Genomic DNA, 9596 nt, shown 5'->3' on the forward strand with positions numbered 1-9596 from the left:
AGAGCATTCTCATGCTACGGGCCTCAGTCAGTATATTTTAGGGGAAAAAAGGAGAATCAGTTATTACAGCAACTGCTTCGATTAAATATCTAACTGAGCAACAACTCTTCCTTAAGATGGGCATAAACTGAGCTCTCCACCTAACTTTCCTCTAGGAATAAACTACCTTCTTCCATGCTAACCTGTGACTAATTTAACTCTACATTGTCCAGAGAAGGTTCATGAAACATCTGAAGCTGTCTGGGGGGGCCAAGCTCCTGAAGGGGGATTAGTGACATGTTCTCTCTTCAGTGTTGCTTAGGACATTTGGAATCAATTAAATATTCAAATATAGATTCTCTCAGATCTCTAGCCAGGCCCAGCAAGTTTGGGAGGGGAGGAAGTTCAAGGCAGATAACTGCTACTCCTCACACCAAAATCTATAGCTGACGATTTAAAAAATATACTCTCTAGACTTCCTGGGTCTGCAAGCAAATAGACAAGATTAGAAATGAGGAGGAGAAACAGCAGGAGCCTTGTTAAGAAATAGGAGGTACAGTATGCATGAGAACGGCTGCCATAAACCGTGTCTCCAACACAAATAATTGAGTACTTTGGATGTTGCATAAGTACAACAGTACACATGGCCTGCGTGCACTAAGAATGACTTTTCATTGGTAAAGGATTATAAAACAATATGTAACACGGACTGTATATGGCCTAATAACTTTAAATATTTACACTCTGGCCTTTTGTAAAATTTGCTGACTCCTTGGTTTAGTTTTCTTTCCATCATTTGTCCTAATATAAAATTGACTTGCTCTTCCAATTAAATGCTGTTTAGAACCTCACTACATAAAAGTTACTCTGACCTCACCCCTTTTCAGAACAAGCTGTTTGAAACAGAAATCAATTATTTCACAAGATGAAGCCAATAGCCAATATGAAAATGGGTTTCTAACTCAATTATTCCAAGATCTGGCACATTACACATTTGTCTCCCACAATATTTTGCTGAGGTCAGAGGAGGTATCAGAATTGCCTTTTACTTGTTTCTGTGCTGAGTGACATGGTTAGAAGTCAGTGAGCAGAGGGAGAAAGAAGAGAGCAGCAAAAAAGGTTTAAATAATCTTTAAAATCTAAGTAGTCATACTGTAGCTATTAGTCCCCGATTCCATCAAACACCGGGTGGGAAGGACATCTTCCAAATGGCAGCTCATTTTCCCGTAATAGTTGGTGTTTCCAGATGAGTTCCTAGTTTTCCATCATGATAAATTAATATATCCTATTTTATTATGGTGCCACAAACAAGAACTCTGAAAGGCTCAACTCTTACAAAAGGCCCAAATCCCCTGAAAAGCATCAGGTATCAAAATGCAGCCAGAAAAGATGGTATTAAAAGAAAAAAATATGGGCTCCTTTTTAATGAAGTCGAGGTGTAGGACAGATTTATTAGCTTCCATTTTTCCAAGTTGCATTCTGGTGTATTTCCTGCCCATACTTCTAAGTTCAGCAGATCTCTTTGCAGGATTATTTTTTTGTTTTAATACTTTTCAAAGAACATGATGTGGCTATACCCACTACACCTGCAAAGACACACCTGTGATGATACAAACACTAAGTGTCCCTCATATTCACAACCCAAGCTCTAACAGAAAACAGACCTGCTGTGTCATCTGCCAAGATCCTGCCATTCTCAAAAAGAACTGATATTATAAAAAGTCTTAAAAAATAACCAAAGATCACCCCTGACCAAAATGCTCGTTAAATTTGGTGTAGTTCAGTCTATTCTTTACCATAATTAATTTTCCAATATTGAGATGATTAAGACAAATAATTAAAATAATTACTTTTGGTGCTGTAACAGATGCCTACAACATTCCGACGTAGACTCTATTTTTATGTACACCATTGATTCCTTACTTATTATTCATTCAAACATCATTACCAAATGTTTGTGTGTCAGATACTATACTTGACTCTTGAGGAAGGAAAATTAATACAAATATAGTAAAAAAAAAATCTTTCCTTGGAAAATTTCTATTCAAGTTGTCTAACTGGATTTGTGAACAAACAATCAGTGTACTAAATCCCTACTAAAGTTGCCACGATCAATGAAAACAAAGTAGAAAGAGAATGAGTTCAGCCTATAGGGACTGGAAATAGGAACATACTTGAAGAGAATGTTAAAAGGGTGGGTAGTATCCCCAGTGAAGGGAGAGGGGCACTCCAGATTGAAACAATGCCAGGAGGCGAGTGTTTGGTCTACACTGAGGACGGGATTATCCAATGGAATAACTGGTGATAAGACATTAGTCACTAGGCACATGTGCCTATTTAAATTTAAGATTAGAAATTCAGTTCTCAGTCATATTTCAAGTGCTCAATAACCACATATATCAAGTCTCCCATTATCTCCATCATTGCAGTTCCACTGGACAGCACTGTGTAGAAAAGTACAAGGTAAGCCTGTGGCAGTTCATGGAGAATCTAAAATATATATGAGTGTTCAAACTTTAAGGTGAAATGGTTTATAAACTACTATATTCTACAGTCCCTTCACAAATAGCCTGGGGGATTCCACCTGGGTGTACTTCTATGGCCTGTTTTACTAATCCAGCTTCTGCATTTGAGTAAGGTGTTTCTTTTTTTTAAGAAAAAAATTCTGCAGCCTTTAAATAGCTAGCTAGCTAGATAGACTGGACACTTACTGTTATGGGTACCTGGAAATCACCACAAGTTTTTAAGCAGTAAAGTGACACCATGACACAGATTTGGATTTTAGAAATATTACCTCTTAGAGCGGCAAAAAAGAATGTGAGAAAAGACACTTGGTATTCCAGAATCAGTACAGACTAATGCCGTGGTAAGGACTAATTTCAGTGAAGCATCTAAAGAAACAGACAACGAAGAATTTGCATCAGTAAATTTATTCCAAGTAAGGATCGCACACACACCAGGCATGTTATTTCCACACAGAAACCAGCATTGCAATAGAACTATTTAACACTTTGGTCATGAAAATCAGAGACAAAAACTTCTCCAGGTATCTATTTTAAGTAACTGAGTTCTTTAATATTTGTAATCCAAGCATGTTCAATTACAATTTTTAAAATCTATCATATTTGTTCATTATTCATTATGCTTATTGTATATTTATAACATCTTTCCTGTAATTTTCATTTCCCAAATAAAACTTTTCATAACTTCAAAATAGCCATATGTACTTCTTAGTAGTACTATTGTAAAACCCAAATTTTTTCAAGTAGCAAGTGCTCAGGCCATCTGACCATAGATATAAGTGAGATCCATTTTTTAAATGGCTCTTACACTTCCTGTTCCTACTGTACTAGGCCAACCATCACTTCACTGATATCCCAGAGTTTTCTTGCAACAGACTCATCCATGGCTTTCGGCAGTAGTTCTTGCTCTTTACAATCCCCAAAAAACTTTCCCGACACACCTTCTACCTCCGGTGAAGAGGCTAAATAAACCGAAGTTTGGGCACCTTCTACTGGAGTTTTGAAAAAAGCCCAAGACACCAAATTGAAAAGTGGTTTGACCAGCAGTGGAATGTGGACGTGCCTCCCGAGGTTAGTCCGCACAATCCCAGGGTGCAGGACATTGACAGTGACCTTTGTGCCTTCCAGGCGGCGGGCGAGTTCCCTGGTGAAGAGGATGTTAGCCAGTTTGCTCCGACTGTAACAAAAGCTTTTATTATAGCTTTGCTCACTGTTCAAGTCTTCAAAGTTGATGTCTCCATATTTATAAAGTTTGGAAGAAACTACCACCACCCTGCTGGGCGCTGAACTTTTGAGCAGTCCAAGGAGAAGATTGGTGAGCAAAAAGTGACCCAGATGGTTCACCCCAAACTGCATCTCAAACCCATCTTCGGTCTTCATGTAAGGGCACTGGAAGACCCCTGCATTATTGATCAAGACGTCCAGTCTAGGCTCTTCCTGTAAATGTCAAAAAGAAAACAGCAGAATTAATAGGCACAGGCCTTAAATGTACCCAAAATAAAAATTTTAAAATTTCTTATGAACTACTAAAACTCTATAAAATGTCTATGAATTTTCAACAATTGACAAAGAACTAAAAAAGACTTGTATGCCTAGTAGGGGCGTGGCCTTCTGCTTTTCACATGTTATCACATCTACTCTCAACAACTTATAAGCAAACAGAAGCACTGAAGATCTGTGGTTTGTCCAGTATCACAGGCCTCCCAAGTGACAAACAAAAATCTGAAGATGGACGCTTCTGATTCCAGTGCCCGGGCTCTTAATTAGGAAGCCAGCTTGCTTTTCTAGTTGGGATTCTCAAATTAGAAAAGCTAGAGAGTTGATGTGAGCTGGAGGGTGGAAATACAGCAGAAGGTCAGTATTGTTTATTCCCAGAGCTGCCAGTATCAACACCAGGGGCAAGTTAGGATTGCTTTATTTTGTAGTTTTCTAAGGGTAAGTGGTACTGTGGGGATGGAGCAACTTCAAATTGTTTCCTTAAAATTAGGACAAGCAATAGAGTAGGTCAGGGATATAAATTAAGGCCAGACAACATCATAAATAAGTCAAAGAAGTATTTTTTTAAAAAAATGATCCAGGTAATATAAAAATATCAGAAACAAGTCTAAATACTAAGTCTCACAATAACAGCAAAGGAGATTAACAGAGGAGATAGGATCAACAAACACCTTAAACTTGACGATGCCTGGAAGTCATGTTCTTCTTCCCTATAGGGTGAAATCTACCTCTTTCAGGCTTCAAGGGGCTCTCAACTTAGATCTATATAGTCAGAACTTTGCACTGCGACCGGATCCTGCCACGCCTTTCCAGATTAAATTTAGACTGTTCTTAAAGGGAAGTCTTTTCATTTCGTAATTCATGGTAAGTTGATTTTCTCCAGCCCTGTCCTGGCTCCTCTCTGTCTCTTTTGATGGGCAGAGAAAAATAAATGTACAACATGTTCCAGGTGTAAAGACAGAGAGATGACCCACCATTGAATTAATTTGAGGTCAAATTTCAAATTTCACTGGCCCGTTTGCCAAGTGTGAGAAGAAAAATGTGTTAAATTTCACAACTGTATCAAAGCCTACCCGTCAGAGGATTAACTATTTCTCATTCTGTCTGTCTAAGCACCTTCAGCTTTTCCAATAGTCAGCTTCAAAAAGAAGGCAAAAGTTCACCCGTGGGGGAAAGAAAAGGAGTGTTCTCTTTCAGTAATCCTTTGGAAGAGTTTCCTGTATTAATCATTTCGGAGCCATCATTCTTTGCTGGACTTGTGTTATTTTAAGACTTTATCATCTACTATTTTTTTTTTTAAATTCTAGGAGATAAATGACATAAATACCAAGAATACCAACCTGTGGGAAATTTACATTTCCATTAAAAAAAAAAAAATTCTGATTATGGTCACTGAACTTCAGAGCCAGGAAGAAACTTGATACTTAGAAGCAAGGACAACTTAGTTATCTCTTTATCTCAACTTTTAATTGGTTCTGCTCCAAGTGGCCAAAGAAATAAAATACCAGATTAGGAATAAGAATACCCAGCCACATCTTCATTTCAACGACAAAGAGGGAGACCCACTTTTAATATTTCCAACATCTCTTCTGAGTATTATTTCTTACGTTTAACCTGTTTTTTCTGAAAATGAAGCAGACATAAAAACAAACCAACAAACTGCCCCCTAACCTCTCCAGATCTGCAACAGCTCCCAAACTGTGCATCAGGATGCCCCAGAGTCACAAGGAACTCCCAGGATCCTCTGGAATATTTTCAATGCTCAAGGGAAACAGAGATACTCCGCTCAACATCTCAAAAACGACTAGTTTCAGGTGGTTCACAGCTTCAACATTACGCTGTGCTCTCTCTTTTGAGGATGTCACATCTCTGCAAAGCTGTTTTTAGCAGCTGCTGTAAACAAGTGCATGTACAATGTTAAAAACCAATGTGGAACAAGAAATGAGGGTGGCAAAGTTCGATCTGATTCCAAAGTCAGAGGAGTGAACAACAGGTACACATTCCCTGTAGTAATTATGGTTACTGAGGAATGAAATGCATCTCTCTTTTTTTCCCTTTCATTATGTACACTATTTTTTTCAAATAGTGACTACGTTGTTATGACATCAACACTTACTAGGTTATTTGAACCTAATTATTGAATAGAAATAAAATGGCAGATATTTCTTTTGGCCTCAGGGCATCATGGAATAAGAATAATAATAAAAAAATCAGAAAGTCTGGGAACCTCTGCTCTAGACCTAAGATTCCGTTTCATACAGGCCCATTTCCTATGCCAGCGCCCTCTGCAGGAAGCCCTTCGATGTCGATGTCAATGTCGGACATGCACTTCAGTGGGAAATTTACCATCTTTAAACCAAGACATCCTCCCGGTCCCTGGAGGGCAACAGGAATACAGGAGTTAAAAGCGAGGGCTCTGGAGACAGATCCTGGGCACCCACTTGGCCTCCCTATGCCTTCATCGCCTTGTGTTGTAAAATGGGGATAACCCTGCCCACCTCACAGGGTTACTGTGGGGATTCCAGGACAAAAAAATAGCCAAGGGCACTTGCATCTCATTAATATATATATATATTGTATCTGAAATGCTTGGAACAAGCTCCTGGCACATCGGGCATCTTCCAATAAATGCCAGGTATTGCACATTTCCTTATTTCTGTCCCTGTTTCGAGCACGAGGCCGGCCGCTGGGATGCCAAGCTCCAGTTTATTTGGAAATGAGGCCGGATGGCGGTGAGGGGTGGTGCTAACGAGTCCCCGGGGGCCGAGCGCTGACCTCCTACCCCCGCGGGGGGAGGAGAAGGACACGGTTTTCCAAGGCCCTTGGCCGGCAGCCCCCTCCGCGCTCTCGGCTCCCTGGAGGGAGACGGCTCGGTCCACACGCACTTTGGACTCGGGAAAGGCCTCCTGCGCCGCCCGCGCGGACTTGCGCGCACACTGGCCTGCTGTCGCCGCGGGCCTATTTCCCGCTCAGCTTCCCTGGAAGACAGGACACGGCCCTTCCAACCCTCCCAGCTCCCGACTCCCCAGCCGCCCCAAATCATGGGATCGTTCCTCCTCTTCGCTGCCGTCCTTCCCAAGGTCACACCCCCGGGCTCGGGGCGGACCCTCCGGGCTCAGCCCCGGCCCCGGCCCGCCCCTCCGCCCGGACCCCGCGCCGGCTCCGCGGGCTCCACACCTGGAGCAACTCCCGACAGAAGGCGCGCACGGAGCGCAGCGAGGCCAGGTCCAACTCCTTCACGACCAGCTCGCCCGCCCCGCCGTCGGGGTCCAGCCCGGGGTCCAGGCCGGGGTCCCCGTCCCGGCGGAGGTCGCGGCGCAGCTCCGCCGCCGCCGCCTCGGCGCGCGCGCGGTCCCGGCAGCCCATGATCACCCGCGCCCCCAGGCGCAGCAGCGCGGCGGCCGTGGCGCGGCCCACGCCGCTGTTGGCCCCGGTGATCAGCACGGTCTTCCCGCGCATGAGGCCGGCGTCCGCTCCTCCGTGCAGCCGCGGGACGCTGGACCCCACGAATCGCCGGGCCGCCAGCCACAGGGCCCCTCCCAGCGCGGCCAATAGCGCCACCACGCCGGCCACTGCCATCGCCGCCCGGGCCAAGGGCCACCCGCCCCTGCACCGCACTTCCGGAAGCGCGACACCGCGCCGCGCAGGCTGAGGCAGCCACCTGTGCGCGAGGAACTCTGGGGCGCGGCCTGTTGTCCCCGAAGGGGTGGAGTGGGGCATGCTGGGACTTGTAGTTTTCCTTCTGCGGGCCCCTGATCGGGCCGCTCTGTGGGTCCTGGTGACTCCCTGAAGCAGGCTCCCAGCCTGAGAGTCCTGGGTGAGCACAGCCCCTGGTTTTCACAGGGCGGGGTTCCTCCCCAAGGCAATCCCTGAGTGGTGGTGGCCTTCCCCACGTGAATGCCCAGTGAATATTTTGAATTGCCAACCCGCTCTATAGGCTGGTTTACAAATCCCACACTTCATGGATGGTGTAGCGTGTTTTCCGTTAAGGGCACCTGGGACATGTTAACCCTCCCTTCAATGTTTCACCCTCTGGAGAATTTTCCCTGCCCACTAAAGCCTAAGGAAGGGCTCTAACCCCCGCTCCCCTCACTCCACCCCCAATAAATGAGGCCATGAACTGAGCAACATGAATCAGCTGGAAATAGAATGGGCCAATGGTTGTCAAACTTTAACATCGCATCAGAATCACCCAAAGGGCTTGTAGAAACAAAAAAACAACAAAAACTGAAATTTTGGGGCCTGGGCACCAGAGTTAGGAACTGAATTGGTTCAAGATGGGGCCTGAGAATTTGCATGTCTAACAAGTTCCCGGCTGATTCTGATATGGTCCCTATAGAAGGAGGCATCCTCAAATGGCCTTATTTGACACTGGCAGGAATACAGTAGGAAAATCCTGGACTTACTGTAAACATGGACTTCTGAGCAGGCCACTTCCAGCCCCCTGCATAAGACCATTAAATGCATAAATGGAACGGAAAGTGCTCTATACCCTGGAACATGCTTCAGAAATGCCAGGTTATTGCAGAGACCCATCTCAAAGACTTGTGGCTTTAGACCAGGGGTGGACAAACTTTTTGACTCGAGGGCCACGATGGGTTCTTAAACTGGACCGGAGGGCCGGAACAAAAGCATGGATGGAGTGTTTGTGTGAACTAATATAAATTCAAAGTAAACATCATTACATAAAAGGGTACGGTCTTTCTTTTTTTAGTTTTATTCATTTCAAACGGGCCAGATCCGGCCCACGGGCCGTAGTTTGCCCACGGCTGCCTTAGGCCCTATGAAAGTCACAGGGAATAGGGTGCTTACTTGTCTGGTGCAGAAAATTCCACTGCCCCAGCCCCCTCTAGAATCTTGAGAGCGAGAGAGGATACTTACAATGTGAATAGTTGAAATAAATCCCTGTAAGATTTTGATAATAAAGCTCTCCTACCCTCCTTTACATTTGTGAAGGGTATAACATGTAACGGTAGTCACAATACAAAGAGAAAAGGGGTGGAATGGCAGAAGCAGTTTCATATGAGTGCTGAGAATGAAGCACAGGGGTGGGAAGGAGCACAATCACTGAGGATTAGACAAGGCACCAGGAACAGAAATCATGAAGGGATCGGGACCTTTATTTCTCCTATAATGTGAAGCTCCCTGTCAAATTCTGTTAGCCTGGAACACATCTGTTTCCTCTCTCTCTTCAGTTTTATCTATTTTCTGTCCTTCAAAGCCCACCTCAGTTCTTTTCATTTCCTGACCACTGCCAGCCCATGCAGATACTTGCTTCAACCTCATATGTGACCCTCATTTGGCACCGAGAACAAACAGCCCTCTAGTGTTGGCTATTTGAGTTTGCACATTGGACTTCCTTTATGGTATTGTTAAGGTTTTAAATTTCCTCAAGGATGGGATTATTGTCTGAGTTCTCTTGTGGATTTCACATTGGGGAATGCATAGAAAACACTAGGTACTCATGAAGTGTCACGACTGGTATATTTTGTACTGGCTTACATCAAATTAGGAAGCAGATCAAAAGATGTATGCCAGCAGCATCTTCTTTAACTAGAGGCAGGGTGGAAATTGCATATGTGGGTGGGGTAAGATGGA

The 9596-nt window shown here is 44.0% G+C and overlaps 1 protein-coding gene across 1 annotated transcript; it reads right to left on the reverse strand.

Annotated features, from left to right (window-relative positions):
- Positions 1-2893: 2893 nt before the first annotated feature.
- Positions 2894-7627, reverse strand: RDH14 (retinol dehydrogenase 14). Its single transcript, XM_070428722.1, has 2 exons — positions 7176-7627; positions 2894-3938 (listed from the first exon to the last, which is right to left on the reverse strand). The coding sequence occupies exons 1-2, from the start codon at positions 7575-7577 to the stop codon at positions 3321-3323; spliced, it is 1020 nt and encodes a 339-aa protein (XP_070284823.1). The 5' UTR covers positions 7578-7627; the 3' UTR covers positions 2894-3320.
- Positions 7628-9596: the final 1969 nt, after the last annotated feature.

This window comes from Myotis yumanensis, unplaced genomic scaffold, assembly GCF_028538775.1.
Source record: "Myotis yumanensis isolate MYYU_CA2020_CCGP unplaced genomic scaffold, mMyoYum1.0.hap1 SCAF_11, whole genome shotgun sequence".
In the NCBI taxonomy this organism is placed as follows: Eukaryota; Metazoa; Chordata; class Mammalia; order Chiroptera; family Vespertilionidae; genus Myotis; species Myotis yumanensis.